The sequence below is a fragment of the Trachemys scripta genome, chromosome 12, assembly GCF_013100865.1.
Source record: "Trachemys scripta elegans isolate TJP31775 chromosome 12, CAS_Tse_1.0, whole genome shotgun sequence".
In the NCBI taxonomy this organism is placed as follows: domain Eukaryota; kingdom Metazoa; phylum Chordata; order Testudines; family Emydidae; genus Trachemys; species Trachemys scripta.
In genome coordinates, this window is record NC_048309.1 from 506,614 (window position 1) to 520,371 (window position 13,758).

Here is a 13,758-nt window from a genome sequence, read left to right on the forward strand (position 1 = left end):
GGCTGGGTTCTGGACACTTTGTTCACGCAGGTTTGGGCCCCGTTTTATTAGTCTGGTCCTCAAGGCGAGCAAGACATGGGCAGGAAATAATAGGGGACTCTCTCTGGAAAAGTGATGTCGCGTATGTGGGAAGCAGTCACCCAGGTGATTAGTAGGAGGGCAGTATGTGGCAATCTGGGGACAGCACAGAAGGGAAGTGCTTGAAATGGAAGATGGTAGCCGGGGGCGGGGGGGGGAATGGTTTGTGGGCTTCACAAGCAGAGGATGATGCATGCAAGAGTACTGCCTAGCGTATGTCAGGCAGCAAACACATGCAAGCATGGAAGAGCCCCAAATACTTCACCATACAGATAACCTCATTGTCACCTCAAAGTTGAAAAGCTCTGGACCAAGAAGATGATTTTGACCCCCGTGGTGGCTTTGGACTACATTCACAATGATCATCTGCAGCACAGCACTGGTGGGACGGTACCTGCTGAGAGAATACTGCGCTCTGCTTAAGGCATCTCAGTTCTGCAAAGGAATTAGCAAATGTGAGGATGTTCAGAGAAGAGCCATTACAAAGATGATGACAATGGGGCCAGAGGAGAGGACTGACCTGTGACGACAGAAGGATACATCTGACTATTTGGCTATGCAACAGCTAAGGAGAGGGGCCAGGAGAACACTCTACAAATTACTGAAGGATGTAAACACCAAGCAAGGAGAGAAGGAGGGGATGTGGGGTTAGTTATGGGATTAAACTGAGCAAAGGGAAATGTGGCTGAATATCTGGGAAAAGTGCCTAATGTTGAAATTCTGACTGTCTAACCAGTAGTCCGGCATTGGCTTGGTGATGAGCTAAATGAACTACCAGGCCTTTTCTGCTTTTGTTATAGCCATGAAGATCTGTGTGGGTCTCCGCTCTGGATTCGGTGCTTGCTTGGCCCTGCTCAGGGAGAGAAAACGGTGTGTTAAGCAGTTTGAAATAAAGAGTTTTGTAGTCTTTTAATTTTGTCTCACTCTCTGCCACTGAGTTATGTGTATCTGTTGAAGTTCTCCGACCCCTCTATGGGCTGTGCCTTTCGGAGCTCGGTCAGGCAGCTGCCTGACAGTCTGTGTGATATTTAAATGTTGTTGGCTGCTTTTGTTTTGACTTTGTGGACAGAACAATCAAAATGCTTCCTCTTTCCTTTTGGGGGGAGGCTTGGGGGGTTATGGACGTAGTGATTCAAAGTGCTGCATGTGGTGTTCCATCAATATCAGAGCTGAAGTTAGTAGCTGCCTTTCACTGAGGGACTCACGTATTTGTAGTCTGTATTCTGTATTTATACAAATCATTTTGAAATCGGTGTGTTGTAGCCGGTCTTTCTCTAACGTGAGCTGGAGCTGACTGTAAATAAAATGGGTGTTGCCAGCATTCTGATGTGCTTCCCAAACAACACTAGGAACTGGTGCTAAGTACATATTTACACAGAGCTACATAGGTGTCTGCCTGAGACACTGGAACAGCTCCAAAGTACAAAACTCCTATCTGAGAAACATCTCGGAGCGAGAGCTGGCCTGGCATCAGTCCCTCCCCCAGATCTGGCGGTGAGCAGAAAGCCCCAGACAGGGGCCAGAGTCAGACCCACTGAGCCAAGATTTCTCTGCCCCAAGTTCTCAGGCTTATTAGTAGACTTGTGCATATTCCCTGCTGGTATGTCCCAAACCCCTGATAATGTCCACTGGGTCCAGATGGGCAGAACTTCAGAGTTCCCCTGGACTGGCAAGTGTTCTATTAAAATTAATATAACAGTGTGCTTCTCCATCCTGTTACTTCACAGTGCCAAGCATCTAACTTGGTGTCTAGCTAAACTGCACAGAGATGGAGTCCTAGCCCCCTGCTATGACCGTGATGTTAATATTGTTTATACCTCCCTTTGTCCTGCTACACCACAGCGAGCTGAGGCAGCAGCAGCAAGCTAAGGATCTTATTACCTGTATGCAAGTGGTTCGCATAACAATAAACAAAACTTCACAGTCCTGGCGGCTCCTGGGCATTTACTCGTACAGACAGGCTGCTGCTTCCTCTCACAGCATCCCCCGCCTCAGAGATGTCGCTTTCCGTCCCATTCATGAAAGATGTTTTATCAGGCAACCCCAGAAACTGAGGGTGCGTCTACATGGTAGTAAAAGCTGCGGCACCGAGTCTCAGAGCCCTGGTCAAGTGACAGGGCTCCTGGTGTTTGGGCTGTGGGGCTATAAAATAGCGTGTAGGCATTGGGGCTCACGTTGGAGCTCATGTTGGAACCCCAGGCTCTGAGACACCCGCCCACCCATGTGACTTCTGAGCCCAGCTCCAGCCTGAGTTGCAAGGTCTACACTGACAAGTTTCAGAGTAACAGCCGTGTTAGTCTGTATCCGCAAAAAGAAGAACAGGAGTACTTGTGGCACCTTAGAGACTAACAAATTTATTAGAGCATAAGCTTTCGTGGACTACAGCCCACTTCACGAAAGCTTATGCTCTAATAAATTTGTTAGTCTCTAAGGTGCCACAAGTACTCCTGTTCTTCTTTTTAAGGTCTACACTGCAATTTAATAGCCTGCAGCCCAAGCCAGCTGACCCAGGCCAGCCCCATTGCAGTGTAACATACCCTGAGGCTGGCCGTCCCACAAGAGCAACAACTTGAGAATTACAAAGCTCATGGCACATGAGTCGCAAAGGGTGCGTCTACATCACAATGAAAGACCTGGTTGCTCGGCCACGGCCACTGATCCAGGTTCGCGGGGCTCAATTGCAGGGAGGCCTCACCCACCTTGTCACTCACATGGACAACATATCCTAGGGGAAATTATAATATGTTGAAACATGGTTAAAAAATCAGTATTTGTCTGTGTGGTGTCTATTCAAAGGAATCCCAGTGAAAGTTGGCCCTGTCTGAGTTGAGACTAACGTCAGCATTATGGCATGTGCTATACAGGTAACTAGCTAATCTGTTGCCCTGTGTTTCGCATTCGGAGTGAGAGTGAGCTCTTTAAAGCAGGTTCTGTGCCCTAAGGAGAAGAGGAGATGCCTTTTTCCTGTTTCCCATGTGCTGGACATCCCAGCTGCCCCCTGCCCAGGTGCCAAAGCCTCTGGCTCCCCTGACGATGTGTGCAGTGCAGTTATCTGCTGGTAATACAGAGAACTGTGGCAAACTGATAACAGGGGGCAATCTCCCTGAAGAAAGGGAAAACGCCAGGTGAATGGCATCAAAGCTTTGTGTTGCTTGTTTTTAAACATAAAGGAGATATTACACTGTGTGTGTTATTATCCCCCACTTAAGCTGATGTCACATGCTATGAAGGTGTGGTAGAAGGCTTTTGAAAAGCGTCTCTGTGGAATGGTTTAAATTTGGAACAGTCCATATGGATTCATGTCGGGAAGAAGCACATCTGATGCTGAATTTGTGCTACAAATACTCATGGAGAAGTTCAGAGAAGAGACAGCAGCTGGATATGGTCTTTGTGGGCCTGGAAAAGGTGTATGATTGTGTACCAACAAAACCAGCCTGGTGGAGTTCGCAAGAGCCAGTGTGCCAGAAGGTACTTTTGTCTTACCCCGGGTATGTACAGTGGTGGGACTGGCCTGGCCCAACCTAACAGGGGCTACAGGAGAGAATTTCCAGTAAGTACTGGAGCTCAGGGGTCAGCGTTGCGCCCCTTTCAGTTTGTGCCTGTCATGCACGTGATAAATGAGAAGATAGAAAGGGAGCTAGTTGCTTGGGAACATGCTGTTCGCTGAGGACTCAGAGATGTGTGCGGAAGATTGTGAGACCCTACAAGCCAACTTTGAACAATGGCAACGTAGTTGTGAGTGGGCTGGGCTTAGAGAGAAGGCTGGTAAGACAGGCTGTGCTAACTGCAGGAGGAGGACTCACTATAAAGGACATCACAGGCCGATTGCCTAGAAGCGTGAAAGTATTTAAATACTGGGGTCAGTGGTTGCTGCTGCTGATGTCCTCCTGAGTGATACTCGGAACAAAACCAAAGCTGCGTGGTGAGAGTGGTGGGGGCCGACCCCAGTTCTCTGACAAAAAGATACCAATAAAGTTAAAAGACAGAGTGCATAAAACTGTAATTCAGCCCATCGTCATGTACTGAACAGCGACTTGGGCACCCCCAGGAAAGGAAATCAGTATGTCGCCGCAATGGAGATGAAGATGTTGACATGGTCGAGTAGTTGGGTGCAGTGACAGGAAATGAAACGGGGTTGTACAGGGCCTAGTGCGGGTTGCTCGGTTAAGAACGATTTGGGGGATGTGAGGCTAGGCTATGAGACGCGAGAGCTAGATCGGTACGCTGGCGCGTGCAGTTCTTGTGGATGGAAGACGACCCGGGGGCGACAGCCTGCACAACAGGCAGAGAACGAGTACGAGTTGTGGAAGTCACCTGCCCTCAATAGCGAAGTGACGAGAGAGGCGCAGAATATCCCAAGACGTGCCAGAAGGGAAGCTGTGCTGACTGCTTCCAGCATTGGTGTATTTAGTCAATAAAACCCTCATAATGTACCTGAGTCTGCTGGAGAGTCTGACTCTGGAGACCAAGTCCTGGAAACCAGGGACCTTGCTACGAAGTGTTCAGGCCAAAGTGTGTGTGACTAAGTGATGGCTTGACACCCAGCAGGACACTGGCAGGGTGAGCCGTGACCCCAGTTCTTGGGTGTGACCAAACTGCTCAGCACAGGGCCTTGCTCCACTTTCGCGGCTCCGATAGTCCCTGGTCTAAGTTAGAGCAGCCTTGGCTTCTCCAGCCTCTAACTAAGCAAGGGGCTATTCCAGCATCCCAAGAAGAGCTGGAGCATTGAGATAGTTCTGCCGTGCCCCATTTTCCCCAACTACTCCCAGGCCTGCCAAGGGGAGCGGTAGAGCCACTGGACCAGCTCTGTGCAACCCAAGAATTCCCCCTACTCTGGGGCAGTTCCCGTGGGGCCAGATTCTCTTGTTTCTGGCCCCATTGCACCGCCGGATCAGGACGGAAATCGGCCCCTGGCTCCTGGTGGGTTCTGCCCTCACCATAATGTTCTCTGCCCATTGGTTTGTTTCCATTGTGCTCCTCTTGCTCTTTCACAACTGCTCTAAGGCCTGTCCCGATCTCCTGGTTATAGGACTTTGCCATGCCCACAGCTCATAGAATCATAGAATATCAGGGTTGGACGAGACCTCAGGAGGTCACCTAGTCCAACCCCCTGCTCAAAGCAGGAACAACACCAAGCTCCATGGACTCCTGATTTCCTGGTCTTTGCATGGCCAGCACATCGACCCTGACTCACACAGCGTGCTGCCCCGTCAGTGACTTCTCAGCCCGCACAGCTCCCAGTCCACATGCCTGTTTCCATAATGGCCACAATTAGAGCAAATGTCTTTGCCGATCGAAAAGCTGATTGATACAGAAAGGGGCCAGGCCAGCATACATCAGCTGGGATGGGGAGGGAGTTTGCATGCCACAGGCCACCCTGCTGTCAGTGGGCCTTTTACATTTCAGTAAAGAGGGCAGGCAAATTCAGCAGCGACTTCTGACATTTGGTTACAATTCTTTCATTGGTAGTGCAGGTCCTCCTCCTGTATTTCCTCTCTGCTGCTTTCCCGTGGTGAGGACTGTCCAGAAGTGGGGAAAGGCAGCCATGCTGTCCCTTTCCCCAGTCCTGTTGCTCCAGATAGCTTGGATTATGAGCTAGAATCACTCTCCCAGTTCCAGGTCAGTGTCAGTGCCCAGTAAGCAGCCGGTGTTACAGCATCTGGCTGCTCTTTGCCTGGGGGTTGGTTGTTACTCTCTGTTCTCCTCGGTATGGATTGTGTTTTTAAAATATTGTTAAAGCACCTTGAGGCTGGGGTGGCAGAAAACATGACAGGCTGGAAGCTTACAAAGAGTTCCTCCTGCCCCTTAGGAAGTTCGGAGGTGGCCCCGAAGCATCCCGAACCTCAGACTAAGACCTAGGTCTGCTCTAGAAATCGTTCTGGGGCAGTTCTTTGGCCTGTGTTACGCAGAAGGTCAGACCAGACGATCACAATGGCCTTGGAATCTCTCAGTAGACCTGGCCCATGGCTCCAGGTGCCTGTTGACACATGGAGACAAGATTTCAGACTGCAGCTGGCCTCCCCCGAGTCCTGCCTGGCTAAGGGGCTGAGCTAGTTGGCCCGGGAGCTGAATCTCTGATCTTGTGACTGTCTTTGATCCCTTCTCAGTGTCTGAGGCCTGGTAGCTCCATGAGAACCTCGTCATGGACACTGGAGCGATCAGAAGATTTTCTGAAAATGTCTGTGCTTCCTCTGCTTTCCTTGTGTTATTTACCCGAGTGTTTGATACCCATGTGCTGCTGCTTCCTCCCATCTCCCTCTCTCACCTTTAGTCTCACTTTTGGGCCATGCACTTGGTTTAGGGGGCTGCCCCTGCTCATGGTGCCAGACTGCCACAGGCCATTGGGCTTGTATGGGGAGTCAGGCAAACCAGACTCCCAGGCCGTGTTTTCAATGCAGGCTGAAGAGGCCAGCTCCTGTGGGAGTGTCCATGCCAGCTGGGTGCATAGGCACCTGCTATACATGTTTGAGAATGCATGTCAGGCCCACTGGTGGGTTGGAGGCATTGCTGCTTTTTCCAATGGCAGAGCCAGAGGATGCGTGGGAGGAGCAGCATGGTGAGGAGGGCGGTTGGGATGGCATGTTTCTCTCATGCTGGCAGTAAGGGACCGGGGCTGTTTGGTGAAGCTCTCTGTGGGCATTGGCGGTGACACTGCCTGTGGGTTTCTTGCTCTCTCCAGACAACACGGCCGCGGTGCACACGCGGAGAGTGGGCTTTAACCGCCAGGAGCAGGACATTTACTTCCTTCCCATTCTGGTGGTGGACAGTGGGCCTCCCGCCCTGAGCAGCACGGGGACTCTGACCATCCGGGTGTGTGGTTGTGACAGCACAGGGGCCATCCAGTCCTGTAACAGCACAGCCTACGTCATGTCTGCAACGCTGAGCCCCGGCGCTCTCATCGCACTCTTGGTTTGCATCCTCATCCTGATCGGTGAGTGTCCCAGCCTGCCTCTCTTTAGCCGTGCTCTTCCTCTCCTCTCTCCTCCCTCCCCTACATCTCTCTTCTCTTTCTCCCATCCTCTCGCAAACACATCAGTGAGTGCAGCTGTCTCTGGGCTGGAATGTCCCTGCTGTTTGGCACCCTCCCAACAGCAGCTTCTCACCTTTGCCACCTGACTCCTTGATGGTTTTCTGCAGAGCGGGAGAGGCAGTAAATTCACCTGTCCTGCAGGGAGAAGCCTGCCCGAGCTGATTTCAGACAGGAACCCTCCATCCAGAGAAGCCTCCGTGCATGGAGCCCATTCCATGCCAAGTCCGAGAGCTTCCAGAACTTGGTTTGTGGAAGTGTCCCAAGCCACCTACAGCTGGACCGGCATCCTGCGTCACCACGTGACACAGGGCAAAAGCTGGAGTATTGTGCTAGCCAGTTTTTTAACACCCCTTGTGCTGGCATCTCAGAGAGCTCCTTATGCAGAGAAGGGACAGTGCTTCTGTTGCAATGACGCCCAGAGCTGGGTCAGCATTAAGGTCTAAATAAACAAGGAATATGATTGTTGTCCGAGTCCCTGTCATGACTCTGATCCGTAGAAGCCCCCGCCTCTCCCGTTGGTCTGACTGATCAATTGTTCCCTGAGCATTAGGCTCCATGCCTGGGAGTGTCATCTGCTCCTGTGACACTGGGTCTGGCGGAGACCTGTTCTGGGGGTGGCAGTACTTACATCAGGCAGGAAGATCCCTCCACATAGCGTGCCTCCTCCCTTGTTTGGGCAGGCACAGACTAGGTCTGGGCAGAGGGAGGCCGGCGCACACAGGCCTGTTTGCACATGTCAAGGAAGGAGCTCATGTTTAAAATAACGGAGATGATCAACAGAGTCACTTCCCACCCTGCGGTGTCCCTGCTGGCTAAGCATTGTCAGGGAGCATGCCGGACCCCGGGCATTGCTGGAGAAGTCTCTCTTTAGAAAACCCTTTCCACAGGGTGCACTTCACATCGGTTTCATTTTCCAACGCAGTGCAAACAAATTTCTGCCTAATTGCCCACAAACAAATAAAGTGCACATCAGTGCGCTAAAGGTGATGGGATGAATAGCTGATAATCCAGGACTCATCTGCATCTTGCTGCTCCCACTCTGTGCCATCTGCTCCAGAATCACCCTCCAGCCATTCTGCTGCTGCCATGCCCTGCTCCCCCTTTTCTCCTTGTCTCTCTCAGAACCCATCCTTCCATCTCTGTTGCACTTTCCCCTCCTGGGGGGTGAGTGCCCTGGTGGCTATGCAGCATGGAGAATGCAGCTGCCCCAGTTCTCTGGCTCACACTACAGAGACCAGCACTAGCTCCAGCCTGCACTGTCCCCCACTGGGGACCCAGGGACAGCGACAGCAGAATGTCGTCGCTATGGGCCTGGCCCTCAGCTGGCGAACTGGCCAGTGACGCCAATTCCCACCAGCCAAGAGGGCTGCAGCTCTGGTCTTCCCTCCCTGGGGGCATGTTCTTCCGCCATGAATGGGCCATTTGGGCGCCATGTCCCTTGCCCTGCACACCAGCCCTGAATGCAGGCAGCCCCTCCACTGCTAGAGAGGGAGCCATTCATGCTCACTCTCTGCCCTCTCCCCAGCTCGTCTCCCAGGCGTGCTGCCCCACTGACGGCTCTTTCCCTCTCCAGTGCTGGTTCTCCTAATCCTCACTCTGAAGCGACACCACAAGAGCCATCTGACGTCAGAGGAGGATGAGGACATGAGGGACAATGTCATCAAGTACAACGATGAGGGAGGTGGGGAGCAGGACACCGAGGCCTACGACATGTCAGCCCTCCGCAGCCTCTATGACTTCAGTGAGCTCAAAGGCAGCGACGGCGGGGGAGGGCCGGGAGACGGGGGCATGATTAGTAACTTGCCCTCTGAGCTCCATGCCCTCCCACAGTGGTTCCAGAACCCAGACCTGGACTTCTCCATGTTCAGAGACTACATCAGCAGGAAGGTGGATCAGGCGGACGAGGATCTGTCTGTCCCACCATACGACTCGTTCCAAACCTACGCCTTCGAGGGCTCAGACTCCCCTGTCCCGTCCTTGAGCTCCATCAACACCTGGTCCACCAGCTCAGAACAGGACTTCTCCTATCTGAGCAGCTGGGGGCCGCGCTTCCGGCAGCTGGCGGCGCTCTACGCCGGGCATAAAGGTGAGGAGGAGAGCGAAGAATCCTAGCCACAATTAACCAAAAACCCACAACGAGACGGAGAGAATGATTTCCGAACTTGGGGATTCTCCAGGCTTCCCATGTCTTCGAGGGCTGCTGTGGAAGCAAGCTCAGGTCAAACAATAAGGACAATATGTCATCCAGATAGCAGAGTCCCTCCACTACGCACCCTGGCATGGAAGGAGAGACATCAAGGACCATTTTGGACAGGGCGAGTGATGGCTTTATGATGTGCTCTTCGTTAGCCGCCTCTTATTAGAGGCTCTGTAGCACACACATAGCGAGGCTGAAGTGCCCAAAGGAGCTGTTGTTACCATCCTAATCGCTTTCATAGCAATCTCCATTAAAGCACTCCATGTTAATTTAAGAAAGACAAAATCTAATTCAAGAAAATTCGGATGGGATTTCCCCCCCCCCCAAATTATCATTTAAATCGATCTGTTCAATGAGCCCGGTTAAGGAGAGGAAGAAAGAAAGAGGAGCCTTTTGTTGTCTAAATTGTTTTTGTCACTTGATTCAGAGCATTTGATGTGCTTTGATTTTTTTAAGAGCTTTCCTTGCAGAGTGAAACAAGCTTTTAACTTTTGTTCTGTTTTTCTCCCCCTTATATTTACTGATTTTTCTAAGTCTCTTTCTTCTTTCCTTGTATTTCAGTTCCTCTAGTTGTGGCGAGCTGGTGTTTCTGTGCAGGATCCCAGCTGCTTACAATCAGTGGAGCAGTTTACATTTGCTGCATTTTGAAGGTCCTGGGTGCTAGTTCCTAGGTCAGGTCCTTTAAAGAGAGGTTTTTACACTAGGGTCAAACATACTTTGCTTCCGAACTGGGGTTGGGTTTCACCTCACGGTTTTTATTAGAATTTTCCTGTCCATTTTTGCCATGTATCACAGATATTTATGTTTATGCCAACATCTACCCCTCCTGCTTAATCCACAGGGAAGTCATTGTTCTGAGGTTCTGGCATCCCAATGATCCCCATGGCAACAAACTGTGATATCACTAATACGGGATTATGACTGTGGCTGGACTGTGGGCAGTGATGCTGAAATGTGAAGGAGGAAGCTCTCTGAGCCCATGTCATAGAGGTAACAGTAGAGGGAATGCAGCGCATCCCTAAAGGACAGCGCTTTCTGTGGGAAGTTCTCAGCCAGCCCCAGGGCCTGAGGTCTCAGGTTCGTATGGGTTGCAGTGGACGCTCTCCCAGGCACAGCACTTCAGCCAGCCTGCTGCAGCCTCCCCAAACGAGGTAGCCTGGACGGCTGAGAAGTGAGTGAGCCTCTTGGGCCTATTCAGTTCTTGAGCCACATTCTGCAACCAACAAGAGTGGCAAGTAGTGCCAGCTGCGTTTGTGGGTGTGAGGGGGATGCGCTTTCCAACAGGCACAGGCCTGACAACACGAACAACTCACTTCACCTCAGCCACTGAATATCGGTCAGTCGATCACAGCCTTCGATGACAAGTCCACCCCAGCTCTGGGAGCAGGCCTTGTGGAGGTGCCAGACACCACGCACCATCAGCAGAGCCAAGCCATGCAATCCCCGTAACCCAACTTATTTATTTATTTATTTATTTATTTATGTTTGCAAGTTTGCCCTAGAGTGAAAGTCCCTTCAGGTTTCCACAGAAACTGCTGGCAGAAGAGTTCTGTTTATATTTCAGGGCGAGCAGGGGGCTCTAGGAAAAATTACCAGAGAGTGTGAGCCATCGGTCCCCCAAAGGAGTGGTCAAATACAAGCACAATGTAGAACCAGGAAACATAGTACGGTTAATTTGGAGCTGCCTGGCAAAGAGCAGTGCTGGAGGGTGAGAACTGGGGTCAATGAGGTGGGAAAGCACAGGCTGCCCGAATGCCGGGGTCCACAAAATGGCATTTGAGGGACATGCTGAGGATCGCAGGGACATCTTCAGATCAGTGAAATCCCAGCTAACGTTTTGGAGTCCTGTTCAGCAGGGCACACGAGCAGCTTCTTGTGTAGCTCGGCTACAGCAGCTTACCTGCTGATATGGGAAAAATCAATGTCGTAATTGATACATAACTGATAAGGGGCTTGTCATAGTCATTGGGTTTGTCCCCTTAGCCTAGCCACAGTCAGTGTTTTCTATCCTAGTTGCCAATTCCTTGGAGACTGTGTTTGAATATAAATGTACGTGCATGTTCATTTTATATTGTGGTCTGTTTTCCAGCAGTTTGTATTGCCCTGAGCTGCAGAGAAAGCCCCATGGTGTGGTATGGAGGGGGCTAGAAGGACATGTTAGAAAAATAATAGTCTCTGCCTGTTGTTCCTGCAACAACAGGTTCCCCCTCCCCTGCTGCAGCCACTCAAGGCTCACATGCTGTTGAGCATCTGAGTCCCCAACTCAGGTGTTTTTTGGGAGACTCTCCCAAGCCAGCCAGAATTCAGCATTTAAACTTTGAACAAGCAGAGTTGCTCATCTCTCTGGGTCTCAGTATGGCTGCAAAGGCTGGGGGAGCTGCCCCTATCTTGGTATCTGTGCAAGTCTCTCATGTCCCGGATGCCACACGTTGTCTGTTAGTCCTTTACTGTGATTTTTCCCACTGATTTTAGAGAAGCAACCAGATAAATGGCCTATTTCGTTTACCAGGCAGTCAGACAGGCTTTACTCGGGTAGCTGTTCCTCCCACCCCCAAAGCATTGTCTTTGAGCATGCTCAGTCACTCCTAGACAATGCCACCAATTCAGGAGTAAGAGAATGGAGAAAGGCCTCTCTTTCCTCAGGAACTTTTTTGTGTTTTCCCTCTGGGACAATGAACCACTCTGCCCAATCCCCTGCTGAACTGGCCTTTGCTTTAGGAAGGGCCTCATGCAATTGCCAGGGATTGTCTAGCAGAGGATGCAGTCTTACAGGGTATGTATTCTGAATTACCAAACTGGCTTCCAATTGTGCATCCTGCACCAGCCAACCCCTCCCCAAAACACAAAACCTCTTCTGCATTTTTATTTTTAATTCCATCTGTAAATGCAATGGTCTGGAGCAGCCCAGCTCAGCTCCTGTCTGGGATCGGGTTGCAGAGGTGCCCAGGCAACACCGCTGGCTTCACTCCCACACCACACTGTGCTCATGAGCACCCCCTACAGGAAGGAGCTGGCAGACTCTTTGGGTGTTTGATGGCGTCACTTTGCTTTTTTCCCTCTATCCAAACAAAATCAGGAGGTTGATTTTCTCATCCTTGTTATTTTGTCAAGGTCTTTTTAGGACCTGGAAATAAATTATTTCCTTGTCATCTAGCCCAAGTCTGATTTAGTTTATCTTGTTTCGTTTCCTTTTCTTGTATGGTATCTTTAATGTGGTCTTAGTAAACGACAGCTCGCCAAGGGGAACATTTCTCCCAGCAAGCAGGAGAGGAATCCTGTTATGCAAACTATGGACACACCAGGCCCAGGCCATGCCCCAGCAGAGAGCAGTCTGCAGACTCAGTTTGCTCTCTGTACAGATTCCCAGCGACAGGCCATTGCTTGACTGGATATTTCCAGCTTTTTATTAAAATGCTCCTCAGAAAAAGCTTCTCCCAGAAAAAGGTCGAGTGATGATGATAAAATGGGCCTGTCTCACTCCAGCTCTTCGGGAGCAGGAAGCCCTGTTGCGTTGGAGTGACAGCAGGTATTCAGCGTGTGTTGTGAATAGTCTGTAGCGCACGTCTGTCGGGCACTGCTCCACAGGAGCCACTGTGACACCAGGAGACGATGAATGGTCTGTTGCTTCATGGAGGGCATTTCCACCGGGCCGCCGGCTTGTCCTTGGAGTAATTTATTCCTTCACTTTTTGAGCCTCAGAGACAAATGTGCATATTTGTACTTCTGACCTGGCTGTGGGCACAAGCCAGCAATTGAGTGCACAGGGACTTGATTTCCACCTGCAGTTCGTTTTGTGAGTGCACACAAGGGGGCCCACATTTTGAAGTTGCCAATTGTGCCTGCAGTGGAGCATGTGGACCATTTCCCCTCTGTTCTGTGTACTGTACTGTGCCTCCTTTGCTGGCCTGGCCATGTGCATGAGCCACTTTGGGGGTGAAACGTGCCAGTAGGTACTAGGTAGTATTACTACGTTGCACCCGAGGCGTTGGAGCAGGATGGATCTGTGCAGCCATGGAGATGCATGTATCATTGTCACCATCAGACCTTAGTGGATGAGCTGCCCAGGTGCCATCCAGAGGTGACTTGGTTTGGAAAGTTTGAGCAAAACCCTTCTGCTGTGCCTGAGCAATGAGAGGGTGTGGAACTGAAGCACCTCGCTGTGTCTGCCGCCACAGGCTCCTGCCCCCTCGCTGGCACTTGGCATGAAAAAACAGTGTTTTTTATAAAAATGTTCTCCGAAAAAGGTTGAGTTTTCTGTCTTAATTTGAACAAATGATGACAACACAGTGTGCCCTGCACTGGTGCAGGAGGGACATCCCTAAAATGCTGAATGTGTAAAAATTCCACCCTTGGCCCCTGACCTTGCGAAGGAATCCACCTGTGCAGAGTCCCAGCGAGATTCTACAGAGACAGATGGATCCAAGCAGAGGAGCTCTGTAAGATCAGAACCTAA

General features: G+C 50.9%; 1 protein-coding gene across 1 annotated transcript in view; it reads left to right on the forward strand.

The window, feature by feature from the left end:
• Positions 1–13,535, forward strand: part of CDH22 (cadherin 22) — a 162,892-nt gene extending 149,357 nt beyond the window's left edge. The window contains exons 11-12 of the mRNA XM_034787414.1: positions 6,758–7,009; positions 8,682–13,535. Coding sequence (XP_034643305.1) covers positions 6,758–7,009; positions 8,682–9,220 — 791 coding nt within the window. The 3' untranslated portion in view covers positions 9,221–13,535. The remainder of the gene's footprint in view (positions 1–6,757; positions 7,010–8,681) is intronic.
• The last annotated feature ends 223 nt before the right edge of the window (positions 13,536–13,758 follow it).